General features: G+C 34.0%; 3 protein-coding genes across 6 annotated transcripts in view; 2 read left to right on the top strand and 1 right to left on the bottom strand.

Moving 5' to 3' along the window:
- The window catches only part of wake (wide awake), a 172,453-nt gene that overhangs the window by 41,496 nt on the left and 110,698 nt on the right, over positions 1–20,259 (top strand). For both annotated transcript variants that reach the window (XM_053751475.1, XM_053751477.1), the window contains exon 2: positions 12,290–12,614. In XM_053751475.1, coding sequence (XP_053607450.1) covers positions 12,496–12,614 — 119 coding nt within the window. In that variant the 5' untranslated portion in view covers positions 12,290–12,495. The remainder of the gene's footprint in view (positions 1–12,289; positions 12,615–20,259) is intronic.
- LOC128673551 (uncharacterized) lies at positions 13,738–15,732 on the bottom strand. 3 transcript variants are annotated; one of them, XM_053751481.1, is made up of 3 exons: positions 15,574–15,732; positions 15,050–15,188; positions 13,738–14,582 (listed from the first exon to the last, which is right to left on the bottom strand). In XM_053751481.1, the coding sequence occupies exons 2-3, from the start codon at positions 15,183–15,185 to the stop codon at positions 13,768–13,770; spliced, it is 951 nt and encodes a 316-aa protein (XP_053607456.1). In that variant the 5' UTR covers positions 15,186–15,188; positions 15,574–15,732; the 3' UTR covers positions 13,738–13,767. The 3 variants fall into 3 exon arrangements, with proteins under 3 accessions (XP_053607456.1, XP_053607454.1, XP_053607455.1); XM_053751479.1 differs by having other exon boundaries at positions 15,044–15,188; XM_053751480.2 differs by having other exon boundaries at positions 15,044–15,188; positions 15,479–15,626.
- On the top strand, positions 16,483–18,715 carry LOC128673553 (uncharacterized). The gene is made up of 5 exons (XM_053751482.2): positions 16,483–16,627; positions 16,996–17,109; positions 17,347–17,530; positions 17,865–17,978; positions 18,371–18,715. Exons 1-5 carry the CDS (start codon positions 16,595–16,597, stop codon positions 18,646–18,648), a joined length of 723 nt encoding a protein of 240 aa, XP_053607457.1. The 5' UTR covers positions 16,483–16,594; the 3' UTR covers positions 18,649–18,715.

Consider the following 20,259-nt stretch of genomic DNA (forward strand, 5'->3'; position numbering starts at 1 on the left):
CACAGTTAAACACAGCGTTTTAATGGTTTATAATGGTTTATTTAGTTTTGCACATAACCTAACAAATGTATAAAAACTGACATCCTTCTACTAATGAAACCCATCTGTTAAAAGTTGATATTTTAGGTACACGCACCTACACTGTAACATGAACCTTTATTGTCTCATCGCACGTCTAGCCACAACAATGGACAAGTCTAGTAACTGGCCATTAGTTGGACACGAAAGGTCACACTGGACGTCTCATTTTATCCTTGTGACGTTATGGACTCTGACGTCACCTTGTCCTGACAATAGCGCACATTATGGCTCTTAAATACATCGCAGTGTTTCGATATACGCTGCTGTTTCTTTGTAACAATGCAAGGAAAAACATTATTAGAAAAATTGAGGATTCCCTCAAAATTACCAAGCTAAGTAAGTAGTTACTAGTGGGGTCGATTTATTTTAAAGAATTGAAACAAAAAAAAAAAAGAAATACGAATTGATGATTAAATAATAAATTACTCACAGTTTTCCTAATCTAAGGTAATAATGCTTTAAGCGAAAAATATTGACAATTTCGGATAGCCAAAATTGTCAAAATGTTTCGCTTTCTTTCGATAACCGCTCTTTCTTCATTAAAAATGAGAAAATCCGCCTTACTTCTCTTCTTTCAGTACTATACTAAACAAAGAAATTATAAAAAAAAAAAAGCAATTTCCGAACTTATTTTCAAGTCCCTATTCCGTCTGCGATTCTCAGTGTAATCTTGGGGCTTTATTTCCGTATGTAATTTAATTAAGTTTCTCCATTAGGTCTGTATTAATGGAAATATACCTATTTCCGAGCAAAGTCTGGAGGTGCCATTAATGTACTTAAACCTTAATAGCATAATATTATGATATCAGCATCGAGGTGCAATGTGTTTTTGAGGCGTATGGATCCCGCCCTAAAATGGTACTGGAGTGGTACTATCTCAGGTTGGAAACCACTATTCTAGCGTGGATGTCATACGAAACGATGAAAGGATATAAATTCCATATATAAAAACTCTAGGCAAGGCAAATAGTCGATTGTCGCTTGAAATATGTTTAACCTTTGTAAATTTGGTTTAACCGTTTGGAAGCAACGATTGTAGACAGACATATACACTGTCACAGGTACGCCTTATATAGATATCCCTCTGGTCGTAGCGGGTATTAAACATAAATAAGCACGCATTGATACCATTCGTATTTCTATTTCGCGTCGCAGTTTCTTTCGATGAAAATGTCATATTTCACTTTGATGACTTGATAAAAATACATTAGCAAAACGTCTGTATTTATTTATTTATGTAGGTTATTTTAAATTACATTTTGCCAAGATGAGAATTACTTGTTGTTCGCCACGAACTTGGACCACAATATCGTGAAAACACAATAAATTTTGGTGAGTTTTTACCAAAAATGTGAATATTTCAAAAACGACTTAACCGATTTCCATGCCTCACGAACTTAAAAATTCTATTGATAGATCCTACGTACCTTTTCATTTCATTAATCGCTCTACAAACATACATACAAAAAAATGAAATTTTGCCCCAAGTACAATTGTAGAACAATGAATACGAGGATATGTTTTAGGAATCGAATACACACTAGTGAACTAAACTGTCCACCAATATGCAGGTTCCCTCACGATGATGATTTGCTTTACCGGAAGCAATTCTATAAAAAACTACAATACGAGTACATGATTTTATTAGTTGCATAGTGCCTTAATCGATTGGCTGATTGCTTTTAGGTACCCAGCGACTAATGGCATTATATGTACCTTATATTATGTCGTCATTTTTCACCTTTCTAGAAGGGAGAAGTTCATAAATATAACACTGGAATCCGTGAATTACTTATGCGCCATCGCTGTCTATCATCCTATGCAAGGCGTATTCTGTTTGTAGGACAGGGATGGAGAATGCGGCATTTGTATATCAGTTTTATTTATAGAAAGGAAAGGGCCATGTCTCGTCTCGATAGATTTTTCATGATTGTGGTGGTCAATTTCCATTGACGTTGTTTTGTTTGTGGTCACGTACGAGCGTCATATTAATTTTTGAAGATCCAATTATTTTATCATTGTTAGCAAGGTTCAAGTTCGGCAGTTCTTGGCTCTGTCCACCCCGTAAGGGATGAAAACTTGTATAGCTGTATTTGTGAAATCATTATTTTTTAGGCAGTTCCAAAACAAAACGCGTGTATTCCAGTAACTAATTAATGACTCTTTCGTCCCTGATTTACAGCATTCAGTGTTACTTTGTTAACAGTTTAATTAATCAATGTGAAAGTTTAACTACTCTTCTTGATTTGTGGCTCGCGTGGTATTTAAAAAAACTTTGTGTCTGTTTTATATATTGGTGTTGTTTTAAATCGTCAAGGACGAAGGGTGTGTAATTTAAATTTAGATTAGACCGAGCTGATGTCTGCGACTTCGGTTGCCAGGATTCTAATGTAATATAAAATACGAATCATTTCCATAAAATGTTACAGTGACTGCACTGTACTTCAGAGTATTCTGATCATACATTTTTATACGAGTATTGTTGTTTTATTATAATAATGTGGTAATAAACTGATCTTGGTTAATTTGACAAATATTTAAGGGTTATTAATTAATTGTATAAGGTAATTGAATTCTCATTTTTCATTTATATTCATATTTCCTCGACGTAGCCTGGACGTGATTGCACTATCACCTAAGGCCTATTGTATATTTTTCTAATTGTCTTGTTCAAATTTGTATCTTGTTTTTGGTGCAATACAATGTTTTTATTTTACTTACTTTGGCACCGACGCTTCATGAGGGCATAACCGGGAAAACATAGAGAAGCCAGCTACATAATCATGTACATTCGTTATTATTGTTGTTATTTTTTCGCAGAATTTCTCAAATCCTTCGGTTTTCAACACGCCGCCATGATAGTTCATTGTACTGTCACGCAGTCTATTGTGTGAAGACTACTCGAGCTCCTAGCGCGATCTCGAGCGCTCTGTGTCATCCGTGGAAAATGGAAAGTGTCTTCCCGGCACAAATATTTTTCAAAGAAAATTTTGCTGGCTGGTATTCTTACGCTGTCTTTTGTTCAGCGACCAACTTTATGATTTGTCAATAGCACTGATCTAGATAACACTTCTCAAGTTAATTACATGAGGTACTGTAGTATGTGGGTTTTGTCTTGTTGGGTATTGATCTTGAGCTTATCATCAGGTCATGGTAATCATAATGTATTGTCATGGAAAATGAAGCGACGTGAGAAATTTCAACTGTAAGACAAATTAAGTAGGTGTAATTTAACTTTTAACGATTTGATGGACAGACAAACATCGCGTCAAGTGAAATTACATAAAACCTTGTAATAAGTAAGGATACCTTGAGGAATTTATGTAGCGGACTAAATTCTGAAACTGATGACGTACGTAACGTAAAAGGTATTTCTTATTTCTATTAAACTTCATAAATTGTATTCATAAGTTCAGAATTCGAAGCGCTACTTCAAACTTCGCTAGTAAACAGATTGATTGACTATTAGTCAACGACATTGTCTATCAAGCCAGCTATTATGCACGTTCCAAGCTTTTGATAACATCGTAATTTTCATAAATTAATAGCAACAGCTCCAAACTCCAATAACTCAAATTGTCTAAACTTTTATAATTAACCCCGCGCGTGTGAGCTGGCCAGACTATGGAGACCCCTCCCGATCGTCCTATTCACAGACATAGACCCGTGCACAAACTGTGCAATATTGCTGCACAGCTGTAAAGAATGCAACAAACGTATGCGATTAATAAATGTTCAATTTCTACGTTCATTTGTTTTGTCTCTGTAATGTAATTTTATTATTATCAAGGAATTGTGAAAAGAAACTCCCAGAAGTGGAAAAAATTTGATAGCGAACCGTGGGCTCCGACGCTTTATGGCTAAGGACTGGTAAGCACAGATGAGAGAGAGAGATAGAGAACTCGTTATGAAAAATTCAATACCTTTTGGTATTTAATTAGTCCACAACCAGAAAGGCCACTATATAAGGATTGTCATAAAGGTTAATGTTTTAATGGGTCTTTTATAGTCCCCACAGGCTGCATTACTTTCATAAACAATAATTGACGACACGATAACAAGACATTTAGGTTTATGACTTTATCTTTGATTAGTTGGACATACTGGCTGCGTCTCGTGGCTATGCTTTCGAAAGTCCATCTGTACCTTAGATTTTGGTCTACACATTTACCAAGTTTCTGACGTGTGGGTAAGGAATAATAAAAACTATTTTAACATGACTCTAACATCATAATAGATCAACTGTTTTAAGTTTTACCCTGTGGTCTTACCACTGTTTTTAGTAAAGAATTCTTCCATTTTAGTTGTACTGAAATAGAATGTACAATGTGTTGAAACAACTCGTTGTTTCGTTGTTTAGTCGTAGGTAGTGCTTTTCTATCTGGCCATAAGTATATGATAAAGACCAAAAAAAAACTGTACATATCAAAGAAAAATAAATATAGCTTTCTCAGACCGATTTCCGCGACCAAAATGGCAAAAAATGTTAAAATTACATTTACATATCAAATTTGTTCAACAGCAGCGACGACCTTTTATGGTTTTTAGTTTGTTTATTATAATATGCGGTTATGTCAATATTGTTTGACAAGTACAAAGCGAATGGGCAATCCGAGAAATTGCATTAGATTCGATTGAAACTCGGACGTAAATTCTAAATCGAGTTATAGTCGGACACCCTTCCAATCAAGTTTGCCGCAGAGTATCCGAAATGTTTCAGTTAAAATTATTAAACAAAACAATAATTTGAATTGCTACTAAACTAAACAATAAAATCTAGAAGAAGTTATCTGAAGACGTAGGATCTGGATGTAGGTATTTTGTATTGTATTAACATATTTAATGTCATGTCATGTCATGTCATGTTATCAAGTCATGGTCATTAAATGAAATGAAAAACACACAACGACCTTTCTTATTTGATTATTGTAGGTTTTCTCACGATGTTTTTTTAAGCAAATGCAGGTCAATGAAAACGAATATACATTAGTCAGATTGGTGTAAACACTCACATGGCACAAGAAGGATTCGAACCTGGGATTATTCGGTACAAAGGCGGTCGTCTTAACCATTGGGCTACCACCACTTTAACATATAGCTGGTAATAAAATAATCACTACCCGTTGAACACATGAGTCTATGACCCGAAACATCAGTCGTAAAAACAATAAACAAGTTTATTGCTTTCATACGAATCTATCTTTCCGAGTGTGTATTCTCGTTATGACCTGCATTAAATACCCATAAAATGAATGGAATCGTTCGAATTATTTGCGACTCTAAATCTTTAACGTTAAAGTTGATTTTTGCTAAATCATCATTAGGCCAAGGTGATTGTGGTTACATACTTTTCGCGGAAGTCACTCATCATAAAATGTTTCATAAAGAAACCCATTTTGCAGCATAATCGTCTAAATACAAAGATTTGAGAAGACACCCAAAGTTATATGGTCCATAAGACAAGAACGACAAATAAGAAGCTAGAACTCATGTTTAACAGCACCTATTTCAAAATCACATATGTATTAATAATCTACTACCATCGCACGCGATTATAATCCAACAGACATATATGAATTTTTTGGTCATAAATATTTTGCAAATATTATTAATATATTACAGAATATTTATGACCACTTATACAAATAACAAACCACAATTAAGCTAAGGGCTTAATAATTTCTTTTAGATTTCTTTTTAAAAAAATGACATTTTTTTTACTTAAGCTTTTATTGTTATCAGAGAGATCTTATTACATTCAACGCGTGACAAGTCATGCCCGTAAAAGAAACCTTTGAAGAGTTCTCTCGTCGGAAGCCGTTGCTGGGTGCATCTGGTGGTGCACCCAGCAACGGCTTCCGAACATGACCTGGTGGTCATGCTTATCATAATATTGCATTGTTATCTAAACTAAACATGTATATTGATATTTTGGTACTTTTAAAGAGGTGATTTTAAAATGAGTGCTGAATGAAAACGTCTAATAACGACTTGTTTGTATGTATCTATCAAATTAAAGGTAACAACTTCGTTAAACGCTCACAATGTTTTAATGAGAACGGTGATATTTCTCTCTCTTTATTAGGAAGAAAACTTTTTCAATGGACTTTCCCAACTTTAACCTCTAATAAATAAAAGGCGCAATTATAATCCTGAAAATGAATGACTAATTTGGCGTCACGAATCAAATAAACAAAAAAAAAAGTGTAATTTTTTCCCATAAATTTGATCCTAATCAAAATAAATGCCCAAAACTTTCAGCCCACAGAAAGTATCAAAACTCCTTAATTTTGCATCGAAAAAGTTACTTTTGTAAAGATGGGAATAAAAGAAATTGTATTAGGGAAGTGTCACGTCTGTTTCGCGAACTTTCTCGAAAAGTATGTATATGTTTGTTTTGTCTTAAATAAGTGTTGGAAAGTTTTCGACAAAGATAGTTGGTGAAATTTTAATGGAATTTCGCCTAATTGATGTTCATGAAATTGGGAAGTACGAAGTACAACGGAGTACTTACTAATTCCATGTCGATGTTAGACTAAAATAGTCAAGGTGACTCACTAACCATGTCAATTTAATTTGAAATGAAGCACCTTTCCAATCAAATCAAATCATTTACTCAGAAACCTTCACAGGCACTTTTTCGCATCAATTTTTATATTAAATAGTAATTTCTCACAAGCTACAAACTACTATTATTTCTGAACGTCCACTGCTAAGAAGAAATGCCGAAAGAAACTCATTTGAACATGTGTTGGTCCCTATCATGCCAGAAGGGCTTACCATTATTGTTTCCTTTGTACATACTTTCCTTTTTACTGTCTATTTCTTGTATCTGCGTGCAATAAATAAATACCTAGGATATTTGACAAATTTTTGTTTTGATGAATATTCGAAGGCCATTTTATTATAGAAACACGAGTGAAAACATTACTGTGATATTAATAATGCTATGATAAATATTACAAAAATAAAATCACACGTTTTTGGTGTCGACCTAACGCTCCATACTGACACAAAAAAGTGACGTCACATCTTGATAAAATGAAAGAAAAGGGAGAATAAAAATAAAAGAGGGATATGTTTGTTCAACAGCTACAGTAAATACGTTTATGATGATGACTTCTAAATAAAAGTTGTTAATTTTTTTTTTGATGGCTGAGTTAGTTTTTATAATTTCATACTTTTTCACCAAGGAATCAATCTACTTTATATCTTCTTATAATGATCCAGCTGCATTGTTACAGTCTATGAATTAAATCATAATGATCATAAATATATTTACTTTACCTAGATTATACATATTTTTTACAATTTTCTGACCTTGTCTACGGCCTAATTCTTACAGTTTTTCGTAAACACGAAAGTATCTATCTGAAGATGACGGAAACCGCGTGTGATATGTATGAAAAAATTTAAATTATTGGGTTATAGGTGTCTTTAGGATCCTACGATCAATATGTCTTAGTTCTACTGTGGTTTAGCTCCATCTTACGATATCAAGTCACATCAAGATATGACAAGAGCTCCATTCAAATTCCTTTATATGAATAGGGAATGCAAGACAAAAAACAATTTTTATTCTAACTTTTGAGGCTGACGTCTCAGGGCACAGTTTATATAGGTAGTTATATAGTATTTTACACAATATTGTATACAGTTTATATAGTAGACTATTTATGAGAGATGGTTGAGAAAGTGCGAATAAAATAATAAATATATTAGGACAAATCACATAGATTTAGCTAGCCCCAAAGTAAGTTCGAGACTTGTGTTATGGGATACAAACTCAACGATATTATTTGCATTTTTTATGGGCTCCGGACCGGGAACATGCCTCTTAAGGGGGATCGAACACGGAACTTCTCGGTTCAGAGGCAAGTACTTTACCACTGCGCCACCAAGGTTGTCAAAATCAAAGATAACAATTAGATTTCCTCGCCCGTGCGCTGTCATAAAATACAGCAATTTCTCAAATTACGCCCACGGCAGAACGGAGGCTGAATCGTATATAAAGGTGACCAGATAACTTCAAATTTTGGGATATTTGATGATGATTTTAAATAATTTGATGAATACTGCGAGTGGTGCGTGGTCCCTGTCCCTGTGGCCCAAGAATGGACTACTTATTTCAAATCCTCCCTAAGTATGTTGTACGAGGCGACTAAGGGACATATACCTTAGCAGCTGATAGGCAATAATAGCATCCCTGAAGAGGGTTGACGTCAAATAGGCAGCCGGTTGTAAAAGCATAGCCAATCTTTAAAATTCAATGGTTGTTATTTTAATAATTGGTTGTTTTTTATTTAATTTTATTTATATCAATATATATAATAAAATTGAAGAAAGGCCAAATTTGTACATTGGATATTTTTTTAAATTCTTCATGGAATATACTTAGATATAGATGACGAAAATATAGTTTTGGAAATTTTCGTATGTCTGTCTGAACGCGCATCACTCGAAATCTACTGGACCGATTTGCTTGAAATTTGGTATGTAGGTACCTTATATACCGGGTTAACATCTTAACGTCAGGTTCCCATATGATAATTGAAAAACTAATTATGAATCAAAAATTCCTCAGAATCCTGGGTTAACATCTTATAGACATTATATCCCGGAAAATGAGGAGGGTCCTGTAGGAAAATTAAAATAACAATCCATGGAGCCGATTTAGTTTAAAATTTTGTAGAAAGGTGTAAACAGAATATAAACAATTTCTTTTTTATCGATGAATGTTTGATATAGATATACTTGGAAGGTATCAATTTACAATTTAATTCTGTTATATTTTAGTTTTGAACATAAAGATGATTGATGGCGCCACCAAGACTTTTAAAACGCCTTATGGTTTCGCTCATACAAAATGATAGGAGTATATATATACTTCCGAAATAATATATATATAAGTATATATAAGTATATTTATATTATTTATATACTTCCGAAATAAATCACTAGATGGCGCCACTAAAACTTTTATATTTCTAAATCACGCTGTGGTGTCTCTCTCACAAATCCATAATAATATTGTTAAAGAATTTGTGAGTTTGTATGTTTGAGGCGGGGTGGGTAATCTCCGAAGCTACCAAACCGATTTCAAAAATTATTTCACCATTAGAAAGCTACATTATCCGAGATTTCTATAGGTATTTTTGTTTTAAAATAAATTAGTATTCAGCCAGATCAATCAACATTATAAAGAAATCCGAAAAAAAAGCGCTAACGTCAAATATAAACGTAAAATCTTTACGTTCGTGCGCTGGCCCTACCATTGATTATACACAATGTACTACAAAAATGTAGGTTTTTAGTAGATCCATAAAAAAGTCCGCGACACTAATACATAATACATAATACTATGTATCTTTTATAATTAAGTATCTATAAGGCATTTAATATGTAAAAAATATTGTAAATAATTAAAAGGTGCATTTTTACATTATTACACAAGCATATTAATCCTTAGGATTAAACGTATTGAGATTATTTCATCATCAAGAAAATTTCAAGAAGATAAATTTTGTCCTTCACAGCACATAAATTGGATTAATAGATTCTGAAATATCGTGAAATGAAAAAATACGCACGCCGAATTATTTTAAGTAGGTAGATACTTTTATATTGTTGAACACAGCACGCGGCGACGCCGGCTCGCGTTGTAACGCAGAGCGCGGTTATAGCCCGCAACAAAATCGTACGATTTTTCCTTGATACTTAATTTTATTTGTTTCCGTTGTATTCATACAAAAATTGTAATCAGTTGTCAGAACGACTTTCTCCGTCTACAATACAAAATATATTTATTGCCCATAAAAAAAACATTAGTACAAATTAATACAATTTTTCATACATATGAACCAATGGTTCTCTTCCAGCCAGCCTTTGGGTAGTGAGAGAGGAGATAACAAAAGAGGGTGGGCGCAGTATGTATCAATATATCAGTATAAAATTCTTCCGTTACTGAGTGACTGACAGACAACGTACACCCGAAACTGCTGGGCGGGAAGCTGAAATTTGGCATGTAGGTGAGTGTTTTTGGAAATTCTACTCCGAAGGGATGAAAGGAGTGAAAAACTGTAAATATGAAAGTTCTACACCGTTAAAGTTAGTGACTTGAAAATTTGTATTTTGGTTGTTTACAACAAAGTAATGAATACGTGTTTTAGATTTTTCTGAAAATTAACCCTCAACCCCTTTAAAAGGAGGCTGAAAGATTGTATGGGACTTAATACAATTTTAAAGATAAAAAGCTGAAAAATTCCCCACTTTTTGTAGTTAATAACCGTAATAGAAAAAATTAAAAAATAGTAAATAAAAATAATAATAATTTAAGTTTGTGGTTAATATAAAACCGGGACGTAAAACGTCATGGAAAATGGGACGCGACACGCGTTGCAGAAAGCGGGAGTGGGAGTCGGAGCGGAAAATGGGAAGGAGACACGTAGTGGGAAACGGGACGGGACACATTGCAAAAAACATGATGGCACAATATGTCGGAAACGGTGAGGGATATCTACTTTACATTACATAGCAGGAAGCGGGATTGGACAAGATTGCGGGACGAGATACGCAGCGGGAAACAGGAAATTGAACTAAAGATGAGAAAAAATGCGAATTTGAATCGTATATACAGAATACGCGTTAAAAAAATTACTGAGATTTTCCTATGAAATTCACGCGGGCGAAGCCGCGGGCAAAAGCTAGTTTCAAATAAAAATCAAATCAGATGCCTGTATGCAGCTTGAATGACATTAGTTGTAGCAATAATATGCTCGATATAAAAAATACATAATAAAGTTATAAAAATCCATGTACCTAATGAGCATTTATCGCCTGTATAAAGAACAAATCATTTCTTGAAATTCTTAGTTAAAGCCAGAGGTTAACAGGTTGTTGTTATCTATTTGCTGGCAGTTCTTGGCTCCACTCCATTGAAACTAAAGTGATTAAGTGATATTATCGGTCTGAGAAATACGGAATAGTCGTCGGTTTCACGAGAGACTTTAGAAAAGTTGTGTCTATGTAAAATAATAAGTACACTTGGAACATCGTTTGTAGAAATACAACTAATTCACAGATTTTCCTGTGCATTTAGATATAATTTCTGAATAAACTTTTTGTTTAAGCTGCTTAGAAACTCATGGTCACCATAACACGTTCCAAGTAAATACGGAACCGTGACTGCGCGTACGTGTCGTCATTATCCTTGTTAGCCCGGTCCCTGTCGAGACGAGTGGAACCCTAAATTACTTCATCCGTAGTATAATTTACTTTAGCCCTTTTAAATTTAGTCTGCCTGGATCCTCGAGAGCGTAAGGGCCAGACTTCATCGGAGCGGAGGAGATGAGAGAAATGGAAGTTTCATTTATACCTATACATACACTGCAGCTTCGATAGCATTTGTTTTTAGATATTTCTTGCTCATTTTTATGGCTAAATAACCAAAAGATTTCCGATGAAACAAAACTTAGATGTATATTTATAGCCAGTAGTCTGAAAACTTTCAAATTAGTGATTTATCGAAGTAATTCCTTTGGGGCATGTTATAAACACTAAAAATATTACAGGTGTGGGAACACCATTTATTCAGTAAACCGTTCGTTAAAGCGCCAATTTTCGTTAAGTCTACATTCTTGGTTGATTCAACAACAAAATTGTTTGCACAACCATATGTAGTCTAGACTCAATAAATTTAGACATTTTTCTATTAATACAGATAATATGCATGTGATTTGAATTTTCGTCTGCAATGACAACTTTATTAGAATACTTGAATGAATTATTCATAAACGATGTCAATTTAACTTTTCTCGGTTATTTCGGGTGTCTTGAATGTGAAATGAGGTACACTAGTATAAATTTTGTTTCGGTTTATTAGAAATTCAAAGGGACGACCTTGTTGTTTTTAATCATTTTGTTTTATCATGAAAATTTTGATACTTAGATACTTTGGGCGGCGATAATTTGTCACTGTTTAGGAAAATTGTTTAGGTAGATTTTGCTATGTACACAAGACAGACTGCATCTATCCAGTAGAACTGAATATTTTCTGACTGACTTGAAAATAACAACTTTATGTATCATCTTTTTATGAAAAGTTTTACAAGTCTTTAGTAAGTCTAAAAATCTCTCGGAATAACTATTTGTATTGAAAATTAAATCAAAAATTCACTTTGTATTAAAATTATTTTTATCTTCTTTTCAGATTACCACCTCACAGTGTTAGTTAAGAGTGCTAGTGTAATAAAATAAAAGTGCTGTGATAGTGTATTGATATAAATAAAAAATGCGGCTGGCGTGAGCATTATCCGCGAAACGTGTGCTTCGTTCGAAGGCACAACGAGGACTGCGACGAAGCAGCGATGGCTAGGCCTGAAGTTGTGCGATGAGCCGGCGGACGAGGAGGAGGGGATGGACGAGCCTAGCGCCGCCAAGCGGCCATCGGTGCTAACTATCGACCGAGCCGCGTTTCTCCTCTTGAGGGTTAAGCGAGCCTTTAAGAAGAAGCGTCAGCAGAGGAAGGAGAAACAGTGAGTAGTTACAGTCTTTTTATGAACATATTAGACACTAAGACACTATGCACGCCATAAATACAGTTTATCCTTTGTTTTATATAAATTTTTTTTTTTTACTTGTCGATTGAGAGAAATCCCTTTATTTATCGTATCCATCATCGAAATGAAATATTTTTAATTGATATATATCATATACATACATATGTTTTGTGGTGTGCATCATAGGTTTAAAAAAAAATACAAATCAAGCTTCTACGTATCTAATTTTTAACTTTAAGCAATTAAAAACCATTTATAAATGCATTTTTGATTGATCAAACCCATAGCAATGGAAGCAGAGACTTAGACTTAGAAAACTATAAATGAAGGAAAATTTTATGAAACATTTTCCCAACTGTTAAAAATTTGAGTAATTTATAATTTTAAAAACCTCTTTAACATTATAGTCAGAGGCTTGGAATATTTCCTTCTTAATAAAAAAAAAACTTCCGAATTTTCGTTACTGTTTTATGGACTTGAATATTCATTAATCTAAATTTGTAGTATGTAATAATTTATAATAATAAATTTAAACATCCTGTATTCGCTACCGAGCCAATTAATATAAGAAAGTAATTTGGACAGAGTCCCTATTGGTAATCATTAAACATTACCTGTACAATATGTAATTAATACCTCTACTCTAATACCCTGGACTTCATGTAAATTCTGGTTTATCATTCAAAGCACGTCACGGCTTAACGGGGCTCATTTGCTCCCATTGGGAATACGACATTAGTCTTATTGTTTATCCATTGTATTTTTATTTGGATTTAATCCTACAATGTAACATTAACATAGCAGTAGCAGTGGCCCGTGGCTTCGCTAACGAGGGAATTTTGGGAAACTGGATTTTTTACTTTAACTTTATATTCATATAAATAATTTTCAAAGCAAGATTGGTAGATTAAAGATAAGCGCGTTTAAAGATATTATACATGCCTGAAACTTGTATGAAACATTTTCTAACAGTTAAATATAGCTTATATTGTTATGCATGCAGTACTAGCATCAAATATAGCAATATACAACATAATATTTCGTAAGATACGTTCTAAGGGAAAATGTCAGAAAGATATTTAAAAAATAAAACAATGTATACAGTGACATTATATATTTGGTTTGTGTCTTACTGTGGTTTACTAATATTAGTCATATCTTTCTGCGATTCTTCTTTCTCATCAGATTTACTTTCAGCTTCCTGATCCTTAATGCCTATTTCCTTTTTCATAGTTACAGGTTGGGCAGTTTCATATTTATTATTGTCATATTTATTATTGTCATATTTATTATTGTCATATTTATTATTGTCATATTTATTATTGTCATATTTCGTTAAATCTGAGTTGCTTTTGACGCTTTTCAATACTTTCCCATCATTAACATTAGAGTATTTATCATCATATGCATCCTTTACATCATTGGAAGTTTTCGCATCGAAACTACTCTTCAAATCTTTATCTCCTACGAGTTTGATATCTTTTTTGAGTGATTTCTTCGGACCGAAATTGTTGAACCAAAGTTTGTTACTTTTGTTGTCTAGCCCCTCTTTTTTTGGGAATAAAAATATTTCTATTGCCTTTGGCTTTAGGGCTGTTTGAGTAAAGGGAGAATTGAATTTCTTAGGAGGCAAGATGCTATCCAGTATGAGTGGTGAGATTGGTTGCAGAATAGGCTTAGCCGCATTTCCTATTGTTTTAGGACCAAATTCTTTAGGTCCAAATTCAAAGGTGATGGTGCTTTCTTCATGGGACTCGCAACATTGGGGACCATATGTTACTTCTTTATCTAAGTTAAAGAAATCATTGCTTGATAGTATCTTGTTTATGAAACTGGACCCACCTCCAAGAGGCGCGGAATTTCTCATACTATTGCAAAGACATTCATCGATGATAGAGACAGGTTTAGAATTAAATTGCATGATGTTATCTTTTGGTAGATTATCTGTAACAAAAGTGTTAATGCTGAATATTAAATACACAGATATTATAAAAGAGAATGATAATATATATCTACGAGTCGACGTTGATATTTTACGTTGATAGTTCTTTTTCAACTAGAGTGTGCGCCAAAATTATTTCAAGTAATTTTCTTATAGTGATATGCTGTGTAGTTCCAGTCCTAGAATAATACTATTTTATATCTTCAGGAGGTCATGTCGTTCCCATGTCGTCCAAGGCGACTATGGGAAAGCCTTGATAACAGATATACAACAAGATCTTTCCAAAGAGAGCTGACGTCAGGCAGGCGAACGGTTGTTACAAAAAGTGAAAATGGAGAAGTGATTTTTTTAATTGGACTATTTATTGCGGGATGTCACAGCTGAGAATGCAATCGAACATGGAAAATTAGAGAGAGAGTTTCTGTGAGGTAAAAAAAGGTTACCAACGAGATACTGTTTTTACCTTTACCGATATAAAACGCGATGTCCATCTTCCCCAAGTTGACTAGGGAGTTGGTGATGGTGGGCATGGTCCTGGCTCTGAGGGGGTCCCGGCTCCACACCGACCCCAGGGCCAGTAATGAAATGTACACAAAGCGTAACATTTTCTTAAACGAAGAAAATTCAAATTTAAAAATAATTCAAGTCCAAATAAAAGTAGATAAATTAAGAGGTATAGCTACATAACAAACTTTTTAGATACCCCTAGATATTGGTAGAAAGTGACCTGAACGATATGATGATGATGATGTCCGACCGATTTTGGCTATGGCTACATAATATATGGACGGTATAATACTGAATGTAAGTAAGTATATAATTATGAAATAGGAATTGGAAAGGAGAAATCTATATGTTCAGCGGTAGCTCTAAAGTAGGTATCTATTTAATATCTTACAATTGTTATGCGCAGTGGTGTATGCACAGTTATATGGAAGCAATAAGTAAAGACAAAAGCAAAGTTTTCAAAGTTAAAACAACACAATATCTTACAAGTTCGTCTGGGCGTCTCAGGCAGCGGACGTCGATTGATATCCGTCGATTCGGCCCAAATCAAATCAGCAATTTCGAAACTTCGATTTGCTCTTTATTGGGTTTGATTTTTATGATCTGACTTGCGAAATACAATTCCGTGCAATTTTCATGGCGAATTCTGCTTTCGTTTTACGTTTTTGCCATTAACAATTACTTTTAGGGCGGTTTTGTATCCGGGTAGATGATTGCATGAATTTTTAGACTTAACTTGAAGATTAAATCCTATCCTACTACTAATGCGAAAGTTTGTGAGGATGTATGTTTGTTTGTTACTCTTTCACGCGAAATCTATTGGACGGATTGTTATGTTTGGTATACGGGTAGAATATAACCTGGAATAACACGTACTTTTTTTCTCAAAATTCACGGGAGTGAAGCCCCAGGGCTCAGATAGTATTTTATATATCTAAGGGTTTGAATGGCACATTTCAATGGCATATATTTATATACACAATTTTTTTTATTATACACGAAATTATATATACCAAAATTATAAAGCTGAAGAGTTTGTTTGAATTTGTTTATCTATGGAACAACTGCACTTGAATAGTTCTTCCAGTGATTGGTAGTAGCATTTATGATAATATAAATTATATTTAGTAGACCCAAATTTTCTAAGGGGCGAAGCTCCTAGGCACAGTAGCATAAAGTAAATCATGTGACAAATGAATTTCCTAATAAGGACAGAAAATCTGTTGTAAAGATTAATTGTCCTCATGAAGGAATTCATACCCTGCAAATCAGAAATATTCCGATTAATCTACATTTATAACAAGGTCAATTTAAAATTAAGACATTGATTGTCGCAATGGCCGTGCAAGCACTATTTCAGTCAGCATATTTGCCCGAGTTTGCATTATAGCCATAAAATGCATCTGAATCGTATTTATTTATACACATCGATTTCAGAAACTGCTCGTAAAATCGACGTGTAGCCGACCTCAGTGGCTCAGAAAATCTTAAAACGGCTGAACGTAAAATGCCACTTAGGATTTCAGTCGTTCTCTGTTTGGTTCGTGACGTATTTAGTATATTTTGTTGTGGCTCGTGTATAAACTTTAGATTATAAGTCGGGACTTACCTCGGGACTTATTTTGGTTTTTAGTATTTTAATCTAAGTTTTGCTTTACATGTGTCAATTTTCAAGCTATTAAATAAGTTTTCAAGCCGTTCTTTCTTGCGAACTACAATATAATTTCTACAACAGTAGTAAAATAGTCCTGTAGTATCCCCTTTTGTTTATCGAAACATTTTTTTATTAATGGTGACACTATATTGTAGGTGATAGTTTGTTTATTGTCCATCCGTTCTTACTAAATGAATTTTTCTTTTTCTTTTAAATATGTTGTTAGGATAAATGAAGTTAAATTTTATTTTAAGGCATTGGAAATAACAAGGTATAGTTTCGCTGCCACCGATAACATAACAGAAATAATAAATAGAAGAACCGAGTTATTTGACGAATTGGAGCAGAAAGATGTTGTTCTGGACATGGTAAGCGTTTAGATAAAATATTCAACTAGAATAAATAAAGCAAATGAAACGATGCTATACAAAGTTATTAAATATAAATTGTAGTAAATTTGATTTAAATACCTGCGACATAAGCCATATGTTGTATAATCACCAATAACATTGTTTTGTTAAAGTCATATGATGAATGGATAGCACAGATAGATATGCACAAAAGACTATAACTTGAATACTTCCAACATTATTATTTTCTTCTAGTTAGAGAGCAAATTAAAGGAAGCAAGAGACAAAAAGAAGAAAAGGACCGACCATTTACAGAAAGACACAGGTTCAAAACGAGGAAACTGTGGAACTTTCCCAAATAATGTGGATTTGAACATAAGAGCGAAAGGGATAGCTGTAGTCGGCGATTCAGAAACTGGCCTCAAATTCGGAGAATCTGGTAATTACATTAATTAAACATAAATCTGTATTTTGAACGAGGTTGAAAATCAAACTTAATTTTGTATAAGTTACCGAGTTTATTCAAAAATTTTATTAAGCGAGGGCTTATTTGTTAATTTTGATAACTAAAATTATATATCAACTTTTTCATTTAATTGTTATTAGGAAGTATAGTGATGTTATAATATATATTTTTGGACTTTTGGATGATTATCAAAGCCATCGTCAGTGCAACAGTTAAGTTTGAAAAGATCGATCTACTATCACGACCACTCTGACAAGAGTGAACGACTGAGTATATATTCTTATAATAGAAATGTATTTTCTTCCAGGCAAAAATTTTCTCTCTTTAAATTCGAGTGGCGTGGCCAACGTTGGTAGAGCAAATCTCCAATTGAATACAAGTGATGGAGCTCTAAATATCCCTTTAGAAGATCTATTTATTGGTAATATATTTTTATAATTAAAAACATGTCAACGTTGCCTATGAGATATCGTGCCAATTACTCTGGCAGCGTTTCCGTGTAGCAAGGCTGATCTTCTGAGAAGAAAAAGCAGCTTGCCCTCTTATCGTCAGCGATAGTTGTGGATATATAAATGATGTAAACTTTGGGCTGGGTCCCTAATAAGAGCAAGTGCAGCTGTCCAGCCTGAAAAGACCAACCCATAACCACGACCGCTCTGTCAAGAGTGAACGACTAAGATGAAGAAGATTTCATCATCATTTACCTAATAAGCTTTCGTTTTCAACACAATCTTGGCATTAATTCTTATTCTGGTTAAGGTTGAATATGGAGTGTTAAACAAAATATTTTTTAAATAAATGATGTTATTGCAGGTCGTGCACAATTGGATTGTAAGGAACCACAAGACTCGAGTAGTTCGGGTGATCTAAAAAACGATACATTTGAAACCAGGAGAAAAGGTGCAAATGATACATCTTTTACACTCTCGAATGATGTAAATGCTACTTCTGTTGCCGCAGTCGGTAATACAACTTTGCCAGCTGTGGACAAAAATGATCTTGATGATGACGTTATAGAAGCTAAATCGACCACTGTTGCGCCACTTTTAAACGCAACTATGGCTACCACAACTACTCCAAAACCGAAGTAATGGTTACAAAGTAATAATGTGCTAGTTATGTGACAATACATGTCAATAAATTACGCAGCAAATATAATGTTTCGTTATTTCTATTTCTTACCCGAAATCCTACATTAATTCTCTAATAACTTTCTAATCTCTCTACTAATAGCAAAAATGTAGAGGTATGTTATTTAAAATATATATAGTAGACAAATGAGCATGTCCACTGGTAAGCAAGCCAAAGCAAAGTTGCGATGCCGAATTGTTGCCGAATTACATAAATTTTATCCTGAATGAAGAATTCCCTAGGGCTATACAAACAAACTATACATTTATGGAATTTAAATCTCACTTTTAAGTTAATCAAATAAAAGATGGTCGCTTATTTTAAATTTAGTATAGCTCCCCAAAATATGTGTATATTTATGTACGTGTGTATATTTTGTAAATAGAATGAGAGCCTTATAATTTCTTCTGCAAAGGTCAAAGTCCTAAAGATAAATACACCAAGGGAAAATTCTCAAGTTCGTTTTATTTTCCAGTTTAGATCCTTATACCGTGCAATGCAAGCATTTCAACGCAGCTAACAGGGAGTGTAAGAGCATTTATCTGGAAGATATCAGCTTTCACGGAGATTCAAGGCAAGAGTAAAACGCTAAGGTGTCCATGTGCCTTACGTAAAGGGTGTTAGGATTTCATTTCAATTACACATGATTCTGTTTCTCCCCAAGGGAATGTGGGTTAGATATTAAATCCAATGTCTGTGGTTTACGAGATTTCGTCGGTCGGAATTTAGTTGTATAATTGGCACTGGAATTTACTCACTTGGATGGTTCTTGTTAAAGGAATTTTAAAGGAATCTTGTTTAAATTAAGTACAAATGTGAAAGAACAAATACAATCTCGGGGATTGCTGAAAATGGCAATTATAAAAGCAAATTCAAATTCACTTTTGTATTGTACAAATAATTTTAAATTCCATAACGAAGGAAACAGTGCACTTTTTATGGGTGAGTTGCACCATCACATTTGACGTTGATTTTAACCGGCGGCGCACCGCAGAAGTTTAGACAAAATGGCGTACTTAGCACTTCGCGTTTTTCTGCGCACGTTACAGTTAACGTCAAAGTTTACGTTGCAACCCTCGGAACTAACGCAAACCACTTTTAACTTTCAAACGTCTTTCTGAGCGAAGTTTATATTGAGTTAAAATGCGTCCTGCCATTTTTGAATTCTTTGTTTCGCTCTTTATAATTTACTAGATGTTGCCCGGGGCTTCGCTCCCGTGGGAATTTTGAGATAAAATATAGCTTGGATAATGTACCTTTCTAATGTTGAAAGGATTTTTGAAATCGGTTCGGTAGTGGAGATTATCCTCCTCAAACCTACAAACTCACAAACGATTACCTCTTATAATTTATTTATTTATAATCATCATTTATTTATAATAGATAGATGGAGACGATATTCTATAACATATATGTATATATATAAATATCCAAGGCCGAGGTCAATCTGAAAAAGATAATTTTCCATGTTGACCTGACCGGGGATCGAACCCGCAACCTCCAGAGTAGCATTCCGGCGTGATTACCATTAGGCAACAGAGGTCGTCGAAATTTTACAGTTTGTCAGGTTA

This window comes from Plodia interpunctella, chromosome 11 (genome assembly GCF_027563975.2).
Source record: "Plodia interpunctella isolate USDA-ARS_2022_Savannah chromosome 11, ilPloInte3.2, whole genome shotgun sequence".
NCBI classification, from domain to species: Eukaryota; Metazoa; Arthropoda; class Insecta; order Lepidoptera; family Pyralidae; genus Plodia; species Plodia interpunctella.